Consider the following 25,934-nt stretch of genomic DNA (forward strand, 5'->3'; position numbering starts at 1 on the left):
AGCTGGTCAGAAGCCTCCTGGGGCGTCACGGAGGCAAGGGTCCCAATGTTTAAACTATGACGGCACAAACTGTATAATGGTTCCGCTTATCCAATAATTCGCTAGAGTCGAAAGTACGCGTGCAAGAGACTTCTTTTCTGCTCTGAATAATGCCTGCTCGATGGGAGGTAAAAAATCGGGGGGATTGCGTGGAGCGATGACATCGAAGGAAAACTGTCATCGATCGGCATAATAAACGACGTAACGACATATAAATACGGGTTCGTCGATCGCTTTCTCCTGGCCGATACGATTCGAGGCTTTGGATTAAGCAACGCGCGACGGATCAGTCGAGAGATTCCGGCGGTCCACGTGTATCTGGCGTTGGCGCGGCGACGGGGCAGCGTCTCAAGGCGATCCTCGGTGATCTTCGTTTAACGATAAAATACGGGTGTCTTGAGGATATGTGGCCGGTCCCGAAGCATCCAGTCCGGGAGACAACGAGCTCCGCCGGATTTCCCATTCTTTGAGTGCGTGGCCTTCGAGCGGCAGCACGTCGAGAGCTCCGCAACGGGAAAAGGATCAACGTAACGAGCAAAAACGTCGAGCCGACGATAAAAATCGAGAGAACTGCAAACCTGTTCGACGGTGTTCCTTATCCACCCCCACTCGGCCACTTGTTTTAGATAAGCACCGGCAAGAATATATACTTGTTCGTAGATCGCCGAGAGAAATTGTGCATTCCGGACGTGCTTCTCGATCGCGTCCTCCGTCTCGAACAGTGCTCGGTGAAAATGTCGCCGAAACGACCGGCCACGGCGTTCCTCGCCGTTCTGTTGCTCGCTAATTTCGTCAATTGTGATCTGGATTTGCAAATGCTGCACGTGGTAAATTCCCCGTCGAATTATTCCCGAGAAAATCATTTGTTTCGGATCGTCCTCCTGTGAAAACAGTGTGAATTCGTCGATTCGTGTTCACGGTGATGATAATTCTAATCCTCGAATGTGTTTGTTGAAGGTATTCCGACATGGTGACAAAGTGCCACACCGAGAGTTTCAAAATTATCCGAGTGACCCTTTCAAGGACCACTCGTACTACCCAATGGGCAACGGGGACCTGACCAACGTGAGTAGAAACGCTGTTAACGTTCAAATTGCTCTTTCGAACTCGTCTGCTTCTTATCAGCTCCGATTCAATCCGACTTGATACCGCTTTGTTCAACTCACACATGGATCACCGTTGGTTGACTCTCCGTCTTAAAGTCTGAAAGTTTCAACGAATTTTTCTGAGAATTACTAGGTCGCGTTGTCGCACGCTTCGCTATGAAATCTATGGTTTTTATTCAGAAAGAAAACGTGCAATTCTAACTAATGTTCTTTTACAGTGTTTACGATATTTATTCCTTCGCAAAACTCGTGACGGTACTCGCCAATATCCATTTTTAATTTTTAAGGCCTGATCTGGCTAATTAATTTTAAGGACACATATTAAACAGTGTCCGGAATTCGTTTAAACTTTTACACTGACGACCGAACGGTTTCAAATTCGTCCACTATATAAATATGACCAATATTACCAGTTGAATAATTAAAAAAATTTTTTTAAATTGCTCCATGATTCGGTGTCTTCCTGCGTTATTTCTTTTTTTTTTGTTTCACTTCTGAACGCTCAGACTGGAAAAGATCCTGGTCGCGAGTTCCAGCGGCAATGTTCGCGCTCGAGGCGGTAATAAAAGAAATAGAATGCCGTAAACATTATTGAGTTTTACTGATCGCCGCGAAGCAATTACGAGGCCATTACGATAGACTAACGTGAACGGTGATTGTTTGATGCAGCAAGGCAAGCTGCGCGAGTACAGGATAGGCACAATGCTCCGTGAGCGTTACGATCGATATTTCGGGCCAGATTATTGGCCGGAGAAGATCTACGCCCGATCAACGGACGTACCAAGGACTCAATTGTCTCTGCAGCTAGTTCTCGCCGGATTATTCCCGCCCTCGGAGATGCAGACCTGGAATCCCCATCTACCTTGGATTCCGACGTCCACGTTCTTCGTACCCTTTCAAACTGACAATCTCCTATTCCCGCATCACTGTCCCAGGTAATTCTTCTAGTGACTTCATTCATTAACGGAACAATGCGAAATGTTCGCCTAGAACACGACAGAACATACCGCCGTGTAATTAAACACAATGGGAATTCAAATCGCGTGCAACCCGAGAGGCTGATTCGGTGTTCCGCGAAAGGTACCACCGTTTTCAGCGCTGCTACATCCACTTCTGTTTATCAGCTTTTTACCGAAAAAATCATCGCGTCTTACGTTACAAAGAAATTTCATCGTCGATGGAACGCCTAACCAACGTCGATGCTCTGATCAAAAAATTCGATAGCGCTGAAATTTAAAAAAGAAATGTATCTTATTTGTTCTTATTGATTCTTTTCCTTGTAGAACATTGTTTCAACTTCTATGCAAATATTAATCCGAAACGGCAGTATATGAAGTTTTTATTTCCCATGGTAAGATTTTCACCGTTGTCGAAAAATTAGATGTTTGAACCTCTTCCTTTACAAGTTTTTTCAAGATAATGTTCAGGCGAAAATACGCGAAGACCAATATCTCATCTCAACGATGATAAAATTACTATAAGACGAGTCGCTATCCAATATATTGCTCATCTACTGCGGATGTAGATTCAACCAAATGGAAAGAAGAACGTTATGCAATGCAAATGACGACAAAATTGAGCGAAACACGGTTGCTATGTCGAAGATTATCCTCGCAGCAGTTGTCTGAAACGTTAACACAGTTAACATAGTTTCTCGTTGCAATAAATTTTCGCGTCCACTCTGAAGTTGAGACTTCGGATATTTATGCAAAATAAAAATGTCAAACAGACACACATTTATTTTCTTAAATACTTCTGACGTTTTTCGTGTTTCGTGTTTCTTCTGTTCATTTTTCTTATAAATTCATAAAATCCGCAGTCTACTCGTTACCATTAATATCAGAAGAATTATCCAAGGATGAAGTTGTTTGAAAACGCAACTCACTGGCAATACGAATTCGCGCGAATTAAACTGAATCCGAAATGCCAAGGCATTAACGAACGCGCTAAAAATAAGTTCGAATAGATTCGTCCTTCGGCTCGGCGCATAAGATTAAAAAGAAACGAAACTTGATCGGCGAACATCTTACTCTCCGAAGGTCAGTTCTTTCTCTTATGGTTCAAGGTACAAGGAGGAGTACAGCAAGTTCCTGCAGCAGCAGAACACGCGGGACATGCTCAGCAAATATAAAAGCGTGTTCACGCATCTATCCGACCACAGCGGGAAAAAAGTGAACACCACATCCGCGGTGACTTATCTGTTCAACTTGTTCAAGGAGCAGGTGACGCCTTATCTAATCATTCATTAATTAGTTATCCGAATCATTCCTCGTGTCCCCGGTTATGTTTCAACGAACCGTTTCGATTCCAGATCGCCCAGAACTTGAGCATCCCGGAATGGACCAGGGAGGTCTATCCGACCCCGATGAAAGAGATGATGGCGTTGGATTTCAACCTGAGATCGTACACGAGGACGCTGAAGCGTTTGAACGGAGGTAGGAGGACACTTTTTATCTCCTTTTTATCTCTTTTTTTTTTTTTTTGTCGCCTGCCAGTGTCACAAAGAAATCGTTTCTCGCAGGTATGCTGTTGCGCAAAATGATCGAAGACATTGAATTGTACAAGGCGGGAAAATTGGAGCCTTACGACAGGAAAGCGTTCCTCTTCTCGGCTCACGAGATGAACGTTGCCGCTGTCGCGAAAGCCTTAGGCTTGCAGGAGCCTGTCATACCTGCCTACGGGTCGACGCTCATTTTGGAGACGCTGCGAGACAAGAAGAGGAATTACTACGTTCGCGTGAGTATCGCTTGATTAATCGTTTCATTCTTGGTATTCGAGAAGCGACTACGACCTTCTACCTTCTTCGTTGAAAATCAGTCGTTTGCTATAAAGAAATATCGCTTGACACATTCCTAAGCCTATTCGCAATGGCTGCCGTACACCGAAAAGAACTTCCATTAAACAGTTCTACGAAATTTGCAAGCGACTGGAGTTTCAATACACAAATCTGCGTATCTATTAAAAATTTTTACGTATACGTAATTTTGAAACTATCGATGTCGGTCAAAGTTAAAAAGGTGTAAAACTATCTCACCAGCATTATCTTGCCAACAGCTAATAGATTTGCAAATGGAATTTCGTAAAAGATTGTTCAAAAGCAGTGGAAATTTTTTCTTTCGAGATCGTTTTATTTCTAACTGCCCATTCTAAGCCAACCTTAACGTTGTGACCGACTTCGATAGTGTCAAAATTACGTGTACATAAAAATTTGTAATTGGCACGCAGATTTGTGTATTGAAACTGCAGTCGCTTGTTAATTTCGTAGAACTGTTTAATGAAAGTACCAAGGGCGATTAGGTGTACGCAAGGCTGAACTACTTGGGCAATTACACGCTTTGACAACTTATGTTCTGACAACAGGTTCTATTGTGGACCGGAGTTTCCGAGGAGCTGATCATTCAGACGATTCCTGGTTGCGCGGAACTTTGTCCGTTCGAGCAGTACCTCGACATAGTGAGAGACGTGCTGCCAACCGACGAAGAGTATAGTTGCGATCGCACCGAAGTAATCGGCTCCGACAAAATCGAAAAGGAATCGAGATGCGCGTCATCGGCGAACGCGTCGTTCAGCGAATCTTGGTACTACCTATTACCGGTCGCTTTTTTTGCGCTTTTCTCTGCGCAAAGTGTGAACCGTTGATGATACTCGCGACGACTCATTGTCAGAGACGATTGTGACACTGCTGGTTTTCTCTTTTTAAATTGTAAACGCGATCTTCTTGGACATTCCTGTAATATCTGCCAATTTTGTCTATAGAGTCGGATGGATTTCTGTCTATCGAGCACAACCATAATAGATTCATGCGCTCACCGATATAAACAGGAATACTCACAGGAGATTCACATGACAATCGATAGCGAATAAGTATATGCAGAATTAACGAATTTTGTTGGACACTCTTCGAAAGTATTAGCATTAACTATCACAATATATACATACATATACATACACATACATATACGTAATCTCTAGTCAGAATTGTTAATTATAATCGCACGTTTCTTTTTTTCCGTTTTCTCTTCATTGAAGTTTGTCAAATCCCGTGAGAGCACCTAACCGTGAGAAGGATGCGAGTCAGAGGAGATGCAAAGTTATTCATACTTCGAATGCTGTAACACTCTATATGTGTTCGAGACACGATTTTCTCGAAACTGGATAAACCGATTCGCATCGCTCTCATTCTCCGGGTCTCCGATAAATATTCATCGTTAGAAGAATCGTGTACAGATTAATTATAGCATTCGAATTAGATCGAGAAGCACGATACCCATCGAACGTTCGCGGGATCGGGGTGAACCCGAGTGCAAAAGTGTCGCCTGAAAATAAAATAATTCGGCCAGGATCCCGTCTAATTACTTCTCGTCAGCAATTAAAACGCCGAATTTAAGAGCGGACGGAATGGGAACGGGAGTCCGATTCACAAATCGCCGATTCGATTCGACTATTTCCGTTCGGGTTAAAGGTTCGAGAACCTCTTCTGGCCCCAAATAGACAAATATTCATCGATCCGGTGCGATATTTCCGAACGGAGCACTGGCCGAGCAAGACAGAAGATCACGAATTGCCTTCATCAACGCGAAATAAACTTCGGCGAGTACTAAAAATAATTAAGACCTTTCGTCGGCGCTGACTTCCCTACGGTCGAAGAACTTCAATTCTGCGATAGGCAGAAACTTAGGTACACTGAACTATGTAAAATAAATTTTTAACACATTAGCACGTACGGTCATTATTTTCTAATGAAAAATGTATCCGCTGTCTTGTCAAGCAACAATTTTAACATACTGTACCCGGGAGACATTTTTCGTATATTCTCGGTTGAAACACTATTTGCACGATACAGTGATTTCTCTTCTTTTCTTTTTTATTTATAGTTTATTTTACAGTGGTTGCATTAACAGCTAGGTCATTAGCGACCACGTGGTTTAGAATCGAATATGTCTTACATGTTACTTGAGGAGAGGGTTACGGTAAATATTTACATTGCGAAAGGGTACAGCAAAAAACAAATTTACAACAGTTTATATATATCGATAGATTCAAAAAAGTGATCGAATGAAACTAATTATTTCGGACAGGACAATAAGAATCCTATACTGCATTCGTTATATATTTCACTGTTGTGTTAACGGCAGCAGGTAACGGTGAACACGCGATTGCTTCGAATAAAAGATTCGGGGATGAAACATTGCTGTGAAGGTCGCTGTGTAACGGCTCTTTTGTAACGCATTTACGCGATAATAATAAAGAGCTCTTGATTGGATTCCGCGGAGCGGCCGAGCACGGGTGTGATGCGCGTAGAAAACGCATAGAGCAGGAGTTCCCTCGCGAAACCAGTTCGCATAGATTAAACAATTTAATGAAAACGTTCGGACGTAAAATTCAAGCGCGGTTTATTTTTCCGCTGTTCGTAATAGTTTGTTCGCTCGGAATGCTCCAGTATTTTTCGAGATAATATGAAAATGGTTTACGCCTCCTCCTTTACATCCGGAACGGTTCAATTACGGCGGAACGCTTTGAGCATGACTGCAACAGGATCTCGAAGCAGAAGACTCTGGACGGCTCGCCGGTGAACGTGTTATACAATTCAAACAGTAACACGGTTCAAGCAACCTGCGCGCTAATTTGCACAAAATAGCGTGTGCGCGCGCGCACGATGCAGGCCTCGCCGGCAAAGCGAATCGATCGAGCATGCGGCTCGAACTTTCGCGTCCGGAATCTAATTATTTTCGAATCTGCGCGAGAAAACGCAACAGCCGTCACGGCGAAACGATTCGCCGACATAAACCGCGGCTGCTTTTCGTGGAAATTTAATCAGATCGACGATTAAGAACGCTCTTATCGCGACTTTGCGTAATCATATAATTTTAATGATGAAAACTTGAACCGTGAGCCTCCTAGCTAGACTTAATAAGTTTACCGCGGAACGCTCGAAATAGCGGTCGATCCTATTAAACGAAGTTTGCGAAAAGAACCGAGAGGGAGAGGCGTGCATTTGCACGAGGACAGATCGAGTAACTCGAATCAGAGAGCCCGGTGATTCAAATCGAATCAAAAGATCGCGTCGATTGGAGATCAAACGACTTAAATCGAAAGTCCAATGATTTCAATCGGATCAAGAACTATGTAGATTCGATTCTAGCTTTCAGTCTCTACATTAATCTAATCGCTTCTTCTGCTAATGGAAATCTCCCGGTCCTCCTAGTTCTCTGTTGATTTGATTACATTTTCTGAACTCCAGATTGCTCCGACTTTGAATAGCGCATCCTGAATCGCTCTTGTTCGATTCGGCACGAATATGTTGCGTGTAGCACGATAGAATGGAGGATATAAAATATAGTAACCCTTGTTTAAAATAAACCCTCGCGAAGCGCACGCCTACGTGGCGATTTAGCGGACACCCACTGCCCGAAGATTTCGCGCGTGCCTTAATTAGAGGACTGGGCGCGATCTTTTCGCTTGCGTAACAATAGACGACGAAGGATACAAAACGCACTGCGTGGTAATTGCCTGCGAACGATTGAATGAAGATCGCACAGCGTTCGACGGTGCATATAACTTCGCATCGGAACGCATTCAGCGAGAGTGTCGGAGGGCGGAGAACGTGTGGGAATATTCATTGAACGACAACGCAGACAGTGACTCGTCAAGGCGGGGATTTCCCAATAGGCAGGCGATTATTTGAAAGACAAACGGAGACGTCGACTGACGAGCAAATGCGCTAGATAGATCCCCGGAGTTGCGTGAACGTTGACCTTGCATAACTTCTTAGCGACGTTCATCGCGAATCCTCTATAGTGCAACACTGTCAAAAATATTATTTAAATATCAAGTTCCGAGGGGTCGCATTGTAAAGGGAAATCTGCAATCTCCGAATCCACGAAGGATTCGGTCACAAAACAAATTTTCTCCGAGCATCTCTGCTCCGGTTGCAATCTGAAACAGTAAGATTAGAAAAATCGAAGACTATCAGTATATTACTTTTGATCTATTGGAATTATTAAATCGAAAAATGATTTTTGTAATCAGTAGACTGCGGACCTTTATGCATTTGTAATTTGCTTGAAAAGTAACCTAAAAGATGCAGTTATGAAATGTCAGAAAGAAAACAAATGCAACGTTAACAGAAGTCAATCAAACAAAACATAAAGCCACCTATTAGTGAAAACCGAAATTACTTTCTTGCCAACCTAATAATATGAAATTCCAAAGAATTTCTTCGAGATCTGCAAAGGCTACTACCACTAAAAATTAGATTTTATTTGCTTCCACTTTCCCAAAATTTGCCCGCAAAAATTGAAGATTGCATAAACATCCGCAGTCTAGTAATCAGTAATTGCATCGATCAGAACCTGACTGCATGTTCAGGCTAGCTGGAACAGCCAATAGATTACGTTTCTCTACATTTCACGATCTGTCCTTGCTCACGCGAAGAAGGTCAAGGTGGATCTCTGCGGATTCACGGCGAAACCGCACGATCCTCTGTTAGGAGAGTCGTGGACGCAGCACGTGCGCCGCCGAGTCATAAGCAAAAGTGTTTTTGACACGGTTGCGTAATGAAAAAAGAGGACTGTCGCTTTCGTGGGAGAAGAAGCCTATTGCGAGATGCGGTCGGCTCCGGGAAGAAAAGAAATGAGGCGAAATTGAAAAGGATACTGTGACACGGGAAGGGTATTGTTCAAGCTCTGTGACGAGAACCCGCGCGCAGTTGCAAACACACACACACACACACACACACACATTCGCCTCGGTTCTTTCGATGCCTCTGTTGCGTGCTGGAATGCAATTTTCCTACGTAAGAGGACTCGTTGCGCGCTAATTGCATCGGGCGTGACCTTCGATTTTTTGTAATAACCACGCGACACAGCTCATAATTTCGCTGCGTTTTAATACTGGAATTTTCCGGAAGCATTATATTTATTCTGTTGACACACATTTGGTACCTTTCACGCTCCGTTCCTTGCGTTTCCATCTAACGAACACTTTTCCGCTAGATTTACGTATTTCCTTTATATTCTTTGCCTGCGTGTACATTTCCTGGGACTAATTGACGAAAACAACTATTATGAGGAAGTTTAATGTATCAATCGCTAGGCGAAAAGAAACCGAAACGCGTAATATTAATTATTTGAGGATCTTGCGAAACTAATAGCGGCCACAGGTGTACTTTACTGTCCTGTTAGATACGCAGGGATTCGAAATGTTAAGTTATTAACGGAACTCCGGTATCAATTAGTTGTTCGATGTCCCTCGGTATTTCGTTTGGCAGTCGAAATGGTGGAACCGCGTCGGTAGGGTGCGTACGAGTGCATTATCAACACTAACAGCGACCGCGTTCAACCAGTAAATGCATTTTGTGTGTCTCCGAGTGAAATAGCTCGCACAGAGAATTAGAATTCGGTTTCTAAACCGTGAATGTCTTAAACAACTTTGAAAATCGCTATTGAAACATTACTCTTTCACGAAGCACAATAATAATTAAAGTATTTCAAACAATGAACGTAAATCATTACATACATATTCATACCTTGCGCTAAACCGACACTGCACTACCAAATCGGCCGACAGCCACGCTCCCATTTTAATCACTTAACGTTACTTAGCCAATTCGATACTGACACAGCAGAAGCTCTGACAATTACGAGCTAGAGTCGGTGATGCCCATTATCGTGATAAGTATAAACATTTACGGGCTGCAAAAATCTCCAAAATTCCAAAAACTATGAGCGTACTTACTTTTGGTAGTCTCGGAGCGGCCGCCATATTGGAATAGACTTCTAGAAAAATGTTCGCGTGCAAGCAAGTATAAAGGAAACGGTCCTAGTTTCCTCTCGGTCTCGCTTTAATCGTTAACAATGCCATGCAATTTTAATTTTTATAAACAAATCATCTCAAATAGGAAGTGTCATCGAAGCCCCTGGCCAGACTATCGAACTCGGAGCTCCGTGGAATTGCTAAAAACCAGGGCCGGTGTCGATTAGAATTTTCACGAATTGCCTAATTGGGTTCACGCTTTCGAATGTTCCATTCATTGAATATCCTTGCGAGACGGCCGCGTATCTGTTCGAAATAATCTGATCCGAGCGCCGCGTAAGATTGCGTAAATGTGACTCACACACCTGAGCGTTCGAAGTATTATGACACATTTTATATAACGCGCACTCGCGTATAAATTACACGCAACAAATACAAGCGGGATGCACGCGCGAGCATGTGAGACCAGATTGGAAATGACCATCGCGAAACGAGATTCGAATAACGCGATACACACGCACACACATGCGCGCGCGCGAACGTGCCATAAATATAGAAGCAAAATCCTTACCTGTTTTCTGCCGTGAACGGCGAGCGATTCTTCGCGTTCCGTCTTTCGCGCTGCGGACTCTTTCGAAAATCACTCGAAAGGTGATTTTCGAAATTACCAATCGTAATTTGTCGACGTTTGATTCGGTAAGGGTCACTGTTTAACGGGTGTTCGGTCGATGTTTACATGTTCGCACGGCTAGCACTGTCTGTTGTCGCACACACGGTTCCGTCACGGTAACGATTAGGTTACAAGTGTCCGGCTCGTTTCGTTTCCCAGGAACGAGCGAGCTGCCGACGAAAAATAGAGACTTTGTTATTCCGCTGGACAGTTGGGCAGAAAGCGTAGAACCGTTATGCCATAAACCGCGGATACGCGATGTCAGCTGTCAGAAAAAATACAGCCACTTGGCAATGTACCGGACAGCTACAAGCAAGTGCACGTTGCCAGGTTGAATCTGCTGTCACGCCTCGGGCTCCTCCGGTGCATCATGAACAGGTGCCAGGTAAGGGGTTAGAAAAGACGGTGCCCTCGGCATAGTTTCTTCGCCACGCGAATTCTGTTTGACTGCTGCTTGTTAAACATATCCGATTTCTTCTGCCTGTTCGATCAAAACGTTGCAGAATTCCATCCAGCCGTATCGATACTCCAACAGCCACTTGTCTGTCATATCACATTGGATAAACTGTTTGGTAATTCAAGAAGCACGTGTACTGTTAACGATGTGCACGGTTGACGGGTATGTTAATCTGTGTAAGTATATTTCTTTAACGTTTAAACTGTTTTCAAATTAATTATACAGTCAGACTTATCCTTCCGTTTTCTTGTGTTCCAATAGCAGTTAGAGTAGCGTGAAGAATGCTGGAATCGGGCGTCTTCTTTTGTGTGATTAATTCGGAGAATTTTTCGCAAGAGGAGCAGACGGGTATGCTGCCGCCAATTTTCAAGTTCGATTGTTTGTCGCCGCGATGCCCAACAAATGGCGCACAATGAAACAGCTGTTTCGGCGAGCACGAGGACATCTAACGGAACGCGCGCGTAATTAAGCTCGCGACGACAGGGAAGAATGGGAGACGAGTGGGTTGAGGACCAATCGTGTCCACAGTAGTCGCGTCGGCCGTCAGAGTCGACGAAGGAAACATGGCTGCAGGTTGTTGTGGAACGAAAAAGCAGAAGCTGAACAACTCGTCGAGCGTTCCATGCAACGGTTCGGTTGTACAGAATGGCACACACCTGAGGAACGGTGTGATCGTAAAACCCGAGATGGGCTTCTTCTGCTTTGATGTTTTGTATTGCCAACTGCATCAACTTGACCCCCCAAAACCGCCCACCTTCAGCAATGAAGCTTTGTGAGTATTGTTTGCTAACCGTCGTCATATGCTTTCGACCTCCCGTGTTCCTTCTGTCACGCGAATTGTCTCTTTCTCATTGATATCGCCACGTCTTTTTCTATTTCCACCTTTTTCTTTCTCTTTCTCTCTTTCTCTCCCCCCCCCCCCTATCTCCCTCTCTCTCTTTCTCTCCTTTGTATTTCAGCTGCTCTCAATACCAATGTTTTACACTCACTCCTCCTTAAATTTCTTTATTACTATGTTTGATGCATCTGATCTTCTGTTTTACAATCTGTTTTTTACAATCACCCAAACAGTTGTTATACTTGAAATTATTACAAATATTTATGAACCCTTGTATGGCTTGTAATTAACTTCTTATGAAAAGTAAAAAACTTTTCTTAAATGTGGAAAGCATAGCAAAATAAAGACCTGTATATATGAAATAATTTGTAAACAGTATATAACATAATGTAAATAACATAGACCTTAATTTATATTTTTTAGCCCACTGTTTGTTACATGGACAATTGGAAAAGATATGAGGTTAAGAGGATGTATCGGTACGTTCAATGCAATGCAGCTACATGCTGGTCTTCGAGAATATGCGACGACCAGGTAAGAATAGTTTATACTTATTTCAGACAATTTAATTACCATATATCTTTAAAGACATTAGATACTTTTCAAAGTGCATTCAAAGATTCACGTTTTAATCCTATAACACGAGAAGAACTTCCACGCTTACACGTAAGTGTCTCAATTTTGAGACACTTTGAGGATGGTGTTGATTATTTAGATTGGGAAGTAGGTGTCCATGGAATTCGTATAGAGTTTCATAACGAAAAGGGTAATAAGCGGACTGCTACTTATTTACCTGATGTTGCAACGGAACAAGGTTTGCACATTTGATTTTTGTTAGATTAGTACAGTCTAGGTCCATTACGAAGAAATAATACATAATAATAAATTGTGTACAACTACATTAAAAACAATGAATTATGTTTAGGATGGGACCAAATACAGACGATAGATTCGTTGCTGCATAAAGGTGGTTATAAAGGATTGGTCACACCGGATATTAGACGCAGTGTGAAGTTAACTCGATATCAGAGTGAAAAAGTTACTGTAAGCTATCAGGAATACATGACACACTGGCATAGCCGAAGATGCTAGCAGCTGGCCTGGGGTCCTAATCAAGGGCCCCAATTTCAGAATTCCATTGCAGTTCACTGTAACACAGACAGTCCTCATTCTTCTAATTTACCATGCAGTAATACTCAAAACAGTTCTTACGTAGCCAGCCCACAATCTGGATTAATGATGACACAGCGCAATCATGCTACATCATTTATACATCCTCTTCCAATGCCTCCTATTTCTCCAGTTATGGTACCGGTATGGGATTATTCATCCTTTTGGTGGGATCAAACAGGTCCTTCTTATCCTCCCTTAAATCCACAAGTACATCATCCTCCTCCATGTGTTCATCGCTTTTCATCACAAGAACCTGCAGATCGTGCGGTTCGTAAACGAAAATGACATTGGAGGCGGCTACTATTTGCAATTTTCCATTGTTTAAAGTGGTGCCTATTGTACTTTGTATGTTTCTGCATACACAGTTTTCCTTTTATGATACCACGAAGTCCTCCTTAAGAGCAGACGCACTTTATGTATGATGGCACTGTTTTATTCCTTCAACACTTTTTGCATAATATATAAATGAAGAAATTATTTACATAAGAATTTATGTAAATAGCTGTGAGATTCTGAAAACAAGAATTCAGATTTTAAACGTATATTAAAGTATGATTGGGTTATTCCATGCGAAATGGGATACTTTTCGGGGTACTGTTTCGGATTTTGTTCAAATTTAGATATGTTGTAGTTTTCAGTGACATGAACGGATCTCAAAGGATTTTACGAAATCTTAAAAAGTGTTGGTTTTACAGATATGTAAAATGAAGTGTCAACCTTTTTTCATTAAATTACAACGGCTGAACTAACAAACCGATGAAAATGAGGTGCTCAGGTGCTTATATAAAAAAAGAAAAGAAAATCCTTTGAGATACGTTAAACAAAATTCGTAACAGTATTCCGAAAAGTGTCCGATTTCGCGTGGAACGAACCAATTGCTTAATTTCATCTACTCGAATCCGTTAGCAGATCTAATTATAATAAAAAGTGTACAGTTCTAGTTCTGCCATCATACTCATCACATGTCCATTTACACTAATGTCTGCAGTATACGAGTGACATAAACAATTTCGTAGCACAGTGATGCTACCTGCAATTCACTGCCTGCTTCACAAGATTTAATGTACAAATTCATGGGAAAATGTGTTTCTATTATTCCTATACTATAATGAACATAGAATATCATTCTTAGATTTACATATATGAATATTTAAATGAAGGGTGAACCAACACGAATTTTCTATTAATAGCATTTCTTGTGTTAATGTTCTATTAAGTTATATGTGACGTGCAATTGTTAGTTGCAGCTTTATTTGTATATGTATAACTACATATTTTATGTTAAGCCACAACTAATTTGCATAAAAAGTTGTAATCTCATGAATTAGGCAATTTATGAATACAATATTCTTCATTCCTTCAAAATAATCATATGTACGAAAACTTTTTAGTCTTTCTTGTTGTTGTTTTTTATATGTGATGAATGATTTATGTGCTGAATATTCCGATTTTAAACTGGTCTGAATTTCTTTGTACTAATGGTATAAATAAACGATTTTTATCACACGTTAAAGTTGTCCAGTGTGTTCGGCTATTTTAAATCATCGTATCATACTTCTATTTTGCTTGTTTTTATACCATTGTTACATTGAAATGTTTTTTAAAATTAGTTATATTATGGTCCAAAGTTTTATTACAGCAAGGGATTCTATTTCTTAATGACAAAGTCTATATGTGAATCAGGAGTTAAAATGATTCTGAAAATAATTGTTAATAACTATTAAATAAAGGTGCTGACTGATAGTTATATTGGTTCTATATTGGCTCTAACAACAATCCGATTTTAAATTTGATCGAACTAGTTTCTGAAATCGCTAAACGGATGGATAATCAATATATTATTGACTTACCATCGATTCATAAGCGGTATTGAACTGATATAGAACCGATATACTACTGATATAAAAAGAGACTGTACAATTATAATTTTGGTTCACTATGACTCCTGTAGAAAATAATGACCCTTCAAAAGTGTTCCGAAAATATAGAAAACATAATCAATAAATTTTTAATTGTAACTTAAACATTAAAAATTTATACTGTACAAGTAGTTCGTTTTTGTAGTATTAGTACAGAATTTTTAGCATATATTTAAATGATATGTATTCGGTAACAGTGTTGCTAGTGTGATAGAAAGATTTACGAAACAAGATCTGACTGTAATTGAACAATGGACTGCATTATAACTATTAACCCATTCACAGTGTAGTACGAGAAAGATTCGAGTAAGGCATCACATGCAGAAGTATTTAGTTTTATAAAGATTTAGGCAAGGCTGTGCATTTAAACTTTTGCTTTTTTCTCTGATAGAGTAAACAGCTTTAGTCCCTGTTATACTTTGTCTAAGTACAAGTCATTGTTCCTAATTATTTTATTACATTGTGAATGGGCTAAATGTAGGAATAATAGTTGTAATATAGTTGTAAGTTAAAATACGACGATCTCATTGTGATTCTAATTATTCCCTGACTCTGAAGTCATAAATAGAATTGCTGTTGCTTTGTGCACTATACTTATCTTATTATTCTATTTTCATTTAAAGTAAGGCATAATTAAGACACATTAAAACAAATCAATACAATTTATAAAACGAAAAAGTCCAAAATATGTTCTTCCACGTGCGATAATATTTCCTTTTCATTCTTCTACGTTTATGCTCATTTAGCTATTCATACACTGCCGACTTATTGATTATTGTTATTCTAGTAAAAATAATTGGTACTACATACTAAGAAATGTCCTGGGAATTATTAGTTGTTTTGATTTTATTGCCACTAACATCTATTTTTTAGTTGTTTATTTCTAGAATTTGATTGTGGATACATTTTTATATGCATAGTATTCAATTAACTGCCAGTTATACATTTAACTATATAGTATTCAGTACTTGCATAATAATTGTATGTACTCGATTTGTGACAATAGACTATATTAATTCTTTTATTCAAAATACATTGTCGATTTAATATAAGTATGATTGATATTAATATTTGTGAAAAGTAGTGGTCGTCATTGGAAAAAAAAAAGAGTTAAAATGCACATACAGTTTGGGTAATTAATAATTTTTAATCAAGGCTAGGTATGATTAGGTTTTACAAATATCATCATGAAAATAACTCATCTCTGACATTTATGTCGAATCAATAATCGTTTATTAGTTATAAAAGAATTAAAAATTGTGTACAAGTACTATTTCTGTGCACAATAGTATAAACTTTCACGAGCAAATACGTGAAAACGAAAAATAATAAGTACAGTTGGGCAATGAATGAGTACAATGATAAGTACGATTACGAGGAAGATTTTAATATATCATTGTAAAATTAAAAAATATTGTTAATATGTTTTTACAAATAAAAAGGTGTACTGTGCTTAGTATCAAGTTTACGTTGAATAATGCACATATAATATATATACTCGTGTAGAGATGATTAAAATCAAAATCTCACGACGAACTGAGCATGAGAAACAGTGCCGATAGCTTATACAATTGGGATAAATAAAAATTTTATATTATCAAATCCATTGCTTTAATCTTTTCTCCTACGCATACATTTGCCTATGTAATCATAATTCATTCATTCATCATAGATGAATTGTTTGAACTGCCGTTTTTTTTTTGTTTAATTCTATATTAATTTATTCGCTTTACCGTTGGAACATAAAAATAAACGGGCTAACAATTCGTTTTTGAAGAGGGTGAGATTAGTCGATTAGAAAAATGGCGGGCAATGAAACAGCTGTTTTGCAGTGAGCAAGACATCTAGCGGAACGCGCGCGCAATTTAGTATGCAATAGCAACGGTAAGCGCGAGAAGTATGGTTTGGAAACCGATCGTGTCTCAGGTTGTTGCTACGATTGACTGAGAAAATATGGCAGCTGGCTGTTGTGGAACGAAAAAGCAAAAGTTAAACAACTCGTCTAGTGTCCCGTGCAACGGTACCGTGAGTTTACAGAATGGTATTCGTCTGCGGAACTCCATAATAGCGCAGCCTGAGATGGGCTTTTATTGTTTCGATGTTCTATACTGCCAACTGCACCAACTCGATCCACCAAAACCGCCCAACTTCAGCAATGAACCGTAGTGAGTACTGTCCTCTGAGATCGTCTCACATTTCATACTTGTCTTCCGTTCTTCTGCCAAGTTTAGCTTCTTTTTCGTATCTCTGAACTTGTGATCTCATATGGTACATGAACAAGATTGCCTTTGTGTCTCTTGCATCTTCATCTTCCTTTGTTGGAAGTTCTACCATTTCATGTTTACCATTTTATCTGAGGGTTACAACTATTCTTGTATATATATATGTACACTAGCAAGTGTACGAATGGATTATTCTGTGATACTGTTTATATGTACCTACGCCCAGGCTTCTAAGTAAATTTAAATGACTGAATCATCTTAAATACCTTCTTCTTTCATTACCTGACTATACGTCCTAAACAAACCTTGAGATTTTTTGGGTCAATTACATTATCTTAAGTATCTTGGCATGTACATATATATTTATCTCTGTTCCAGATAACAAATAAAAAAAAAACACACACACACAGAAATTAAATGCATACACACGTCTTCCTTCACAATATTTTCAGTTATACCTTATAATATGTAGTCACATTTTTGTAAAAAACATGTATTATATTTATTTCTGTACGTTTACTTTGATCCAAATTTGAAATTATTATATTCACATCCAGAAGTAGAGTATATTAATTAATATAATGTTATTGTTATATTATTTATATGCTAATTTAACATTTACATTGACCTTTGAAGCCCATTATTTGTAACATGGACTATTGGCAAAGATATGAGATTACGAGGCTGCATTGGTACATTTAATGCAATGCATTTACATGCAGGATTACGGGAATATGCTACCACTAGGTATTGTTTAATATGTGGTTGAAGACAAAGATGCACAATAGATTTTTAAGTGTCTTGTATCTCATAGCGCCTTTAAGGACTCTCGATTTAACCCGATCACAAGGGAAGAACTGCCACGTTTGCACGTCAGTGTTTCTATACTTCGACATTTTGAAGATGGAGCAGATTATTTAGATTGGGAAGTAGGTGTTCATGGAATTCGTATCGAATTCCACAATGAGAAAGGCAACAAGCGGACCGCTACTTATTTACCTAATGTAGCAATGGAGCAAGGTTTGTACATCTTTATATCAATTCAAAATAGGTTCATTATTAACACGTTGCATACGGATCACGAGATATCTCGTACATAGCAAACCGAGCATTGAGGCCAGATTATGTGATATCTGGTTTTAATTACGTTTTAACGACGAATTAAACATTGTCTTAAGTATTTTGCAAAAGCAACATTTTTTCTGTTCAGGATGGGACCAGATACAAACAATAGATTCTTTACTGCATAAGGGTGGCTACAAAGGGTTAGTCACTCCAGACATTAGACGCAGTGTAAAGCTAACTCGATATCAGAGTGAGAAAGTAACAGTCAGCTATCAAGAGTACATGACACACTGGCATGGACGAAGATGCTAGCAACTGCCAAGGGGCCCTTGCACAGGGCCTCTCCATTATAAAATTCCTGGCAAGATTTGTTATTTCAATATTAATATCATTAATTTCTGTTTACAATATATTAATAGGCAATACAATAAGATAATGGCCAGTCGACAAGTATTACTTGATCTACAGTTTAGTGAATTCACATTTATGCAATTTCTTTCTGAATCCGTTAGTTCCCAGGTTGTAGTGTCTGTGCAAAAATATCCATTTGTTTGGTGGGAATATCTGGGAACCTTGTCACACCACTATTGTGGATTTTGTCTTCCTATACAGAAACTTGGATTTTGGAATATAGAAATAAAAATGATATTAGAGGCAATTGAACGATTTAAGAACCTCTTACTGTTTGAGACAGTGCCTATTATAGTCTCAACATTTTACATTCACCTCCTTTATAAGGCAATATATTTTTCAATAAAAATAGTGATACCTTGGGAATAGTGATACTATTCTTTTACATTTACTACACGCAAATAAATTATTAATAATAATTATACAAAAAATATAAATTGTACAAAATGAAGTTGAAAAGTTTTCATGAGGGCTATTAGTAAAATATAGTGGTATAATTGAACATGGTTCTTTAGAAGCATGCACAAGTTGATATTGTCACATATAATTCTATATATAATAAATTTTCAAATTTTAAACAGTTTCTTCAAATGAATTGTATGTATGTACTTACTATGTTCAAAATAGTCATCACATTAATAACGGGTGCATTTAATTTTATTTGACTTATATATATATATATATGTAACTATTAGTCCAGTACTTACCAAATGGATTGTCTGTGGTATGTAATACAGTTTAATAGATTACATCACCTAGGACACTAATATCAAATTAGAGTTTATTTAGAAATTATGAAATTTAATATTTGCCATACTGATAACGATGACTCAAATATATTTGTATTAACAGCGGAAAGAATATTAATAAATGCGATTATTAAAAAAATATTGAATATGTTAGAAATTCACAACTTTTTGTTGAGACTTAACAAAACCATGCTTCTACTATAGTGAGAAATATTTTTAAAAAGCCCTTGTATAAATAACAATTCTTTCAGCTTTGACAACAAATAAAATCGATTATTTCATTAAAATATTTAATGTATGATAAATGAGAAATATAATAATTTAATTCAAATATAATACAGTAATTCACGAGTTATTTATTGAGCTAAAATTTCATTATAATGTTCTATGTAAAATTAAAAATATTAATTAGTTATTCAATTAATGCGTAATAAATAAATGACTTGTATGTGGAAGTCTTTATTTTTATTGCTTACCCATACATATTGTATAAGTATGTAATAAATGTATGTACAAGTATATATCATATATATACAACTAAATAAACAAGACGTTACTGTAATGTTTCACTTTTTTTTTGTGATAAATCGTCTTCCATTTCTAATAATGTATCTGCTATTCTGCCTGCTGCCAACATTTGTTTGTACGCTATAACGCTAGCTGTGAATGAATTAAATGCACATAAGAACGACAAATGTGTCATTCCTGGTTTTAAAACGCTCCAGCCAAAACGAGCAAGTTCTCGTACTTCGTACACAAAAGGAACTCTTAGTCCCACGCTTGCAGCCATCTGTATAAAAAAAAAATCAATACAATATTCACAACTATATTCCAACTAAAGAAATAACATGATAGAATCTTACTCCAAGGTTAAGCAATGGCATTGTTAACAATGGAAATAACGTAGCTGTAGCAGCTGTGATTAAACTTGCTTTTATTTCATAACACACTGGACATCCATGCTTGTATAGTAGTATGTCGTTTGTGATAAACTGGAAATAACAAATTTCAATGAAGAACAACACTGCTATTATCTCTTATGTAGAAATACAAGTAATAACATACAGAACTATAGAAGTAACCTCCCAGTGTACCTGTCCCAAAAGATGCATACACGAATGAAAGAAAACGACCCTTGCTATGCAGTTTCAATTTGTTTCTGAACATAGAATTAATTAGTAATCCATTTACGGCACACATTCCGCCAACAAACTTCTCACCATGTTTAAGCCACCATCTATGCAAGAAAAGTCCAAGTATTATAACAATAAATACAGATTCTATGAATACAAGTTACATACACTTCATGTTTCGGTTTCCAGTTATCTACTAATTCCCGTTGAGCATTGATTGCTTCAAAGTCCCATATATGTACTGAACTGTACGATGGATTACTGTTGCCTCGTATGGGTACAACTGCCATTTCATACCTTTCGGAAGGTTAATCTTGCTCTATAAAAATCATATCAACGGTACCTTCATCATTAAACCGACAATACATCGACAATATTTAAAAAAAAAGATACAACTTATTGGTAGAAGTCAGACAGTTCTTCAAACTATAAAAACACAATATTCTAAAATAAATATATTTCGAAAGTCTCAAACTACATTACTATTACTATGTACTAGTTATTATTACATTCAAAATCTAACTTCTTATAATAGTTTTTCCATTTCTGCCTTTCATCGATTTGTTAATATTCGGTTAAGTTACCTTCTTTCTTAACAACCGAAATAAACAAATGATATACATACAGAGAGGATATGAGAGTGCTCACGCCCGGGATTTTAATGTCCCCGGTCTAGTGCTGCCTCCTAGACTAATTTTTAGCCTGGATCAGAACCTGCATCATCTTTTTAGCCTGGACCAGAACCCGCATCATCTTACTTGCATCATTAGCAGTGGATTCCTATTAATGCCAGAGTGGATGCTACTTCTACGTTACAAAAGGCTCTTCTATGTATGCTCTGATCCATCCTAAAAGATGATGCAGGTTCAAACACAGGCTAAGAAGATGATGCAGGTTCTGTTCCAAGCTAAAAAGATGTTGCATTTCCTCTCTGATACATATACGGAGTACGAAAACTTCCACTTGCTGCCGCAAGATGGCGCTGCGATAGGTATCGATAGCTCGCGACGCGTATCGGGCGCGCATCGAAATAGAATTATAAATCGCAATTAGACCGTCGATACTCTGCGACGCGTATCCATCAGAACTGAACGAATACGTGTTTCGCAATAAGTGCAGGCCCGGGAACACCGTGAAACGTAGACTCGGGAATAGATCGTGATCGTCGAACACAGTTGATAGAATAACCGCGCGTGGATTTCGCGACCGAGGAATTCGCACACGCGTTCGTCCGGTGCGGTATCGCGAGGGGTTGCGTTTACGGGGTAGCGCGTCACAGGGGCGACCTGACGTCACGCATGGTGCGATCGACCAATCGGAGGTGGCGTTCTCGCGGCCAGTCAGTTTTCCGGCTGCTAGAGTAAGCGCGACGCCATATTGCCTGTGGCCGAGTGGTGGCGGCCTGTGTTTATATCCGTTTCGTTTTGCCCACGTTTCGACGGGCCACCGGGAGGTCTCGCGAGTGACGTGTCGAGCCGTGTACGTGCCCGTCTACGCCACCCGTGAAACAGGTCGCCGATTCGCCTGACAATAGTGTACCGTGCGCGATCCCCCCGTAGTATCCAAGTGACACGCCGTGTGTGCTGCTTTTGGTGCTGCTCTGTCTCTCGCGTTTCTCTTCTCCCTTCCGCGAAAAGTCAAGTGCCGTGTGTCCACGGTGGCCCCCTGTCGTCCACCCCCTGCCCACGCAACTCTCCGACCCCGAACCTACGTTCGAACCAGCTCCGTCGGGGATTTATTCGCCGCCAGGAAAGATGCCAGTCCGTAAGCAAGGTGGTAAGCTCTGCTTATTCTATCGAAACAAAAGAGCCACCCCCTGTGCTCGTCGATTCCGAGGAAAATCGAGAATTGCCGAGCGGGAGGGGTGGCAGCTGCGGGTCACTCGGTCAGCTGTCATCTGGCTGTCAGTTGCATGCCTCTTTAACTCTTCTCTCTCTCTCTCTCTCTCTCTCTCTCTCTCTCTCTCTCTCTCTCTCTCTCTCTCTCACCCCCCTCTCTCTATCTCTGTCTATCTCACTCTCTTTCTTGTCCCCACCCACCCTCTTTCTATCTTTTCGCACACCCCCCCTCCTGTCACTCCCACCGATTTTGACAAACTGAATTCGAATTTGGGCCCCACGTGCGATCACTGTTCGCGTAACGATGTAACGACGAGAGCTTCTTTCGACGCGGGCGTAAAGCATTCTCGAGCTGGTTGTTATTGTTGGTTTTTCTCGTTCGGGAGCGAGTTGCGCACTAGGCACGACCTTGAATCACATAGTTAATCGAGAAGGGTCGCCTCCTCTCCACGGGCCGGAAAGATTACCGGCTGCGACGTAATCGTGCGCGATTATCAGAGGGATGTAACGCGGCCGACGTAACTTGTTGGAGTGTCGGCCACGTGCAATATTGCTTGGTCCGAGGTTCGCAAATTCTTCTTAAGCTCGGCGAACCGTCGTCGTCGTCGTCGCGAGCCTAGGTTATTATTAAAGTCGATCGAGTTTGTTGTTTACGCAATCGGTTCCTACGCGCTTCCAGCACCCGATTCGGCTCGGGTCGGGTCTCGGCGATTTAAAACTAGGGGTGCTAGGGCGTTTTACCCTCCACTGCCATCTGGACTGCGGATTTTTGTGCAAGATAAAAGTTGTTCGTATTCGTTATAAGGCGCAGTATTTTCATCTTTGATTTTTTCAGATATTTCCAGAATATTTTCCGCAGAGAACTAGATTCTTTATCGAAGTCTTAAATAGTGTGGAAAATCAACGTTACGTGGTCCTGTATTATGCACATAATGCAATTGTACATTTACAACCCTAGGAATTAGATGCACAGTCCTGATGTCGTCGGTATGCTGATACTCGTCCTCGAAGGGTTAATAAGTTTATGGAGTTGAAAGCAATGCAACGGTGTCATTGGACTCTTTAAATGTTTTTACTGCTTTGCGTTTGATCTGTTAATTTTTATAGTGAACGCAGCAAATCTGCAGTCTAATAACGGCATTTCATACGTCAGTAATCATTTGACTGAATTTTCTGCAGACACCATTTTATTGGAAAAGGGGAAGGTGGACCCTGAATTTACAGAATGGAGTTATGTTTTTAAATTTTTCAATTGAATCAATTAAATTCCACTTTGCAAGCATCGCAGAGGCATGCTATTGTTTTTTTCCCGATGTATTCGAGTGCGTGTATAATTACTGCAGATTTTGATGCATTCGTGGTAGATACAAATTTGTAAAAATCCAGGAAATATTCTTTCCTTATTTTCATCACAAAGAATCTCCTAATGAAACCTATTGTGACGTTTATCAAGAAACGTATTACGAACATTCTATTTTCTTGTCGTCGATATCAAGCCATTGCACAGTACGTATACGATCAGTATAAACTTCTAAGAAATTATGAACGACAAACAAGTTGTATAATCATTGTAACTGTAAAATAAATCGTAGTGCAAGGGGTTAACGATTCGGAATATTTATTCACGACGAGCTCAATCTTGATTTTTCCTTTCCCCAAAAATTTGTGGACACCGTCAAATCCCAAAAGTATGCAGAGAATTCCGGTAAAAGAGGTTCCACGAAAAGTCGCAGTTACTCCGTAATGTCGCGCTTTCGATTAGAATAGCCCCTTAAGGGAGCATTGATTGAACGCATCGGACGCACGATCTGCGTCCATATCGATGTAGGCCACTATAGGCTGTGTTGCAATAATCACACGGCTGTTAGTTGTCGGTGTTTGGACGGGGGCCAAGAAAACGCAATAATTTCGGCTCTGCCGGGGCTCTTTTGCCACGGTTATGCGACGAGGGACTCACGGCCATGGGCTCGGCCGCTTCTGATCCCGAAATTTCCTCTCGGAATCTTTTCTGTCCCTTTTTTCCCGGTCTGTCGGCGGCCCCGCGCTTATTTCAATTTCCGTCCGAGTTTATTTTCATTCTAATTACTCGACGAAGTCGCGGCGCCGGTATCGCGAGTGATACTCTTTCTTGATTAAAAATCTTTGTGTTTCGAGTAAGTGGACGCGATCGCGGGGCTGGTTTTTCTGCCGCCGATCGGCGCTGCGTTCAACACGCTCCCATTGTAAACATGCTTGCGTGAAATTGCCAGGAAAATTTAATTATACCGTGTCAAGAAGTGTAATTGTGTAATCAAAGCATTGAATATACGATCTAGTAATAACTCTAGTCTCTGCTAATAACTATGACCTAGCTTGCGAGTATAGCGGCGCTCTGACGTAACGTCGTACCAATTTTATTATACAGTAATAATTATATCACGAACGTAATTATTATGGATAGTACACCGTACTGGCGAAGTTCGGCAATACAATACCGTGGTGAATCGCTGCTGCATGTTCAAGCTATTTTTACAGCGTTCGGTTCGGTGTTCGTTTATTCCCCGGCGTAGAAAGACGCGAAACGAATCGGATGACTGAAAGGGGACTTTTCATAGTACGAAATGCTCGTTGGCCTCTTCTGCGAGTACGAAGAAAACGAGTACTCTCTTCCGTACCACGTGCCAGCCAGCATCGTGTCCCTTCCAACACGCGGTATCGATCGGCAGAAAGAATTTCAGAAGCTTTTTCCGCCTCTGGCAAACGAATTTCTGCGCGTTAATGGAACCCTTATTAAATCCGTGCACTTTGAAATAATATCGCGCGCACGCGTTCCGCGATTGTCGTTAATAAAACACCGATAATTTCTTCCCGTTTAGCGGTACACTTTTTCCTACCGTGTGGAGAACAAATATTTGCGGGACGAACGAAAAAGAGAGAAAAAAAAAAAGATAACTTTTGGCATGCTCTCCGAAGTGTAGGAAGAATAGGAATGCAAGTACAATTCCACACTGGAGCCTATCGCACGCGGGAAAAAAAGCTAGAACGTCCCAAAAAACTGTTGGCAAGGGATAGGGGCTCGGCATTGTTCGCGATGACCTATCGCGATGCTTCGGCCGCTTCATTTAATATTTCCGAATCCATTGTGCAAGTCGCCGCTCGATCCTCTGTTCCATTACATTACGTTCCTCTGACTATTTCATCAGTAGATCCAGCCTGCACTCGGTCAGACGCCGAAATCCTTTTTACCGGTAGACTCGTGCAATTTTCCATGCCACTAACTTTCAGTCATACTTGCTCGAAATTGGTCAAATTCGAGCTTAAAGTCGCCGGAATACTTGTTCTTAATTGTCCGGAAAGGTGAAAGTAAATTTCAAAATTTTTCAGCCACTCTCTCGAGTCATTTTATGTTGTTAAATGTCAGCTTAAACTCTTCCCTTAATATTCAAACACAGTTAACGAAAAAATTATGCACGTCGCGTTAGAAAGTTTCGTTTCAATATTTAATCCCATTTGGGATTTGGGACTTTACCACATGAAGTGAAAAAGAAATTTGGAAAAAGTCGCAATTGGTCGGAATTACG

At 40.0% G+C, this 25,934-nt stretch overlaps 5 protein-coding genes and 1 long non-coding RNA gene across 28 annotated transcripts in view; 4 read left to right on the top strand and 2 right to left on the bottom strand.

Annotated features, from left to right (window-relative positions):
- Positions 1–384: 384 nt before the first annotated feature.
- On the top strand, positions 385–4,900 carry LOC143353798 (venom acid phosphatase Acph-1). Its single transcript, XM_076787398.1, has 7 exons — positions 385–866; positions 997–1,104; positions 1,815–2,080; positions 3,211–3,367; positions 3,457–3,580; positions 3,667–3,881; positions 4,506–4,900. Exons 1-7 carry the CDS (start codon positions 774–776, stop codon positions 4,782–4,784), a joined length of 1,242 nt encoding a protein of 413 aa, XP_076643513.1. The 5' UTR covers positions 385–773; the 3' UTR covers positions 4,785–4,900.
- Positions 1,932–9,986, bottom strand: LOC143353805 (uncharacterized). The gene is made up of 2 exons (XR_013082208.1): positions 9,882–9,986; positions 1,932–2,131 (listed from the first exon to the last, which is right to left on the bottom strand). It is a non-coding gene; the product is annotated as an uncharacterized LOC143353805 (long non-coding RNA).
- A 1,482-nt stretch (positions 9,987–11,468) lies between these two features.
- Positions 11,469–16,558, top strand: LOC143353783 (nuclear protein AMMECR1). The gene is made up of 4 exons (XM_076787359.1): positions 11,469–11,798; positions 12,288–12,398; positions 12,473–12,678; positions 12,790–16,558. Exons 1-4 carry the CDS (start codon positions 11,590–11,592, stop codon positions 12,954–12,956), a joined length of 693 nt encoding a protein of 230 aa, XP_076643474.1. The 5' UTR covers positions 11,469–11,589; the 3' UTR covers positions 12,957–16,558.
- Positions 16,559–16,798: 240 nt separating this feature from the next.
- Positions 16,799–19,092, top strand: LOC143353801 (AMMECR1-like protein). Of its 3 annotated transcripts, none has more exons than XM_076787404.1 (4): positions 16,799–17,118; positions 17,815–17,925; positions 17,993–18,198; positions 18,389–19,092. In XM_076787404.1, exons 1-4 carry the CDS (start codon positions 16,910–16,912, stop codon positions 18,553–18,555), a joined length of 693 nt encoding a protein of 230 aa, XP_076643519.1. In that variant the 5' UTR covers positions 16,799–16,909; the 3' UTR covers positions 18,556–19,092. The 3 variants fall into 3 exon arrangements, with proteins under 3 accessions (XP_076643519.1, XP_076643520.1, XP_076643518.1); XM_076787403.1 differs by having other exon boundaries at positions 16,806–17,121; XM_076787405.1 differs by lacking the exon at positions 17,815–17,925 and having other exon boundaries at positions 16,799–17,121.
- A 754-nt stretch (positions 19,093–19,846) lies between these two features.
- Positions 19,847–25,934, bottom strand: part of LOC143353803 (uncharacterized) — a 59,998-nt gene continuing 53,910 nt past the window's right edge. The window contains exons 1-5 of one of the 5 annotated variants that reach the window (XM_076787409.1): positions 21,121–21,194; positions 20,705–20,855; positions 20,469–20,640; positions 20,267–20,395; positions 19,847–20,193 (exon numbers count right to left, since the gene is read on the bottom strand). In XM_076787409.1, coding sequence (XP_076643524.1) covers positions 19,957–20,193; positions 20,267–20,395; positions 20,469–20,640; positions 20,705–20,826 — 660 coding nt within the window. In that variant the 5' untranslated portion in view covers positions 20,827–20,855; positions 21,121–21,194 and the 3' untranslated portion in view covers positions 19,847–19,956. Of the gene's footprint in view, positions 20,194–20,266; positions 20,396–20,468; positions 20,641–20,704; positions 20,856–21,032; positions 21,195–25,934 lie in introns of those variants that run through there. The other 4 variants (XM_076787410.1, XM_076787406.1, XM_076787407.1 and 1 more) reach the window with 4 other exon arrangements.
- The window catches only part of Dlg1 (MAGUK family member discs large 1), a 797,939-nt gene continuing 793,690 nt past the window's right edge, over positions 21,686–25,934 (top strand). For 5 of the 17 annotated variants that reach the window (XM_076787375.1, XM_076787389.1, XM_076787388.1 and 2 more), the window contains exon 1: positions 21,687–22,312. In XM_076787375.1, the coding sequence (XP_076643490.1) occupies positions 22,291–22,312 (22 nt within the window). In that variant the 5' untranslated portion in view covers positions 21,687–22,290. Of the gene's footprint in view, positions 22,313–25,934 lie in introns of all 17 variants that reach the window. The other 12 variants (XM_076787392.1, XM_076787384.1, XM_076787385.1 and 9 more) reach the window with 6 other exon arrangements.

This window comes from Halictus rubicundus, chromosome 4 (genome assembly GCF_050948215.1).
Source record: "Halictus rubicundus isolate RS-2024b chromosome 4, iyHalRubi1_principal, whole genome shotgun sequence".
Taxonomy (NCBI): domain Eukaryota; kingdom Metazoa; phylum Arthropoda; class Insecta; order Hymenoptera; family Halictidae; genus Halictus; species Halictus rubicundus.

Coding starts and splice junctions, on each gene's coding strand:
- LOC143353801 (XM_076787403.1), top strand. CDS start 16,910: ATGGCAGCTGGCTGTTGTGGAACGAAAAAGCAAAAGTTAAACAACTCG. Junction 17,122..17,814: donor AACTTCAGCAATGAACCGTA/GTGAGTACTGTC, acceptor TGACCTTTGAAG/CCCATTATTTGTAACATGGA. Junction 18,199..18,388: donor TAATGTAGCAATGGAGCAAG/GTTTGTACATCT, acceptor TTTTCTGTTCAG/GATGGGACCAGATACAAACA.
- LOC143353783 (XM_076787359.1), top strand. CDS start 11,590: ATGGCTGCAGGTTGTTGTGGAACGAAAAAGCAGAAGCTGAACAACTCG. Junction 12,399..12,472: donor CGAGAATATGCGACGACCAG/GTAAGAATAGTT, acceptor TACTTTTCAAAG/TGCATTCAAAGATTCACGTT. Junction 12,679..12,789: donor TGATGTTGCAACGGAACAAG/GTTTGCACATTT, acceptor AATTATGTTTAG/GATGGGACCAAATACAGACG.
- LOC143353798 (XM_076787398.1), top strand. CDS start 774: ATGTCGCCGAAACGACCGGCCACGGCGTTCCTCGCCGTTCTGTTGCTC. Junction 867..996: donor ATTTGCAAATGCTGCACGTG/GTAAATTCCCCG, acceptor TGTTTGTTGAAG/GTATTCCGACATGGTGACAA. Junction 3,882..4,505: donor AGAGGAATTACTACGTTCGC/GTGAGTATCGCT, acceptor TTCTGACAACAG/GTTCTATTGTGGACCGGAGT.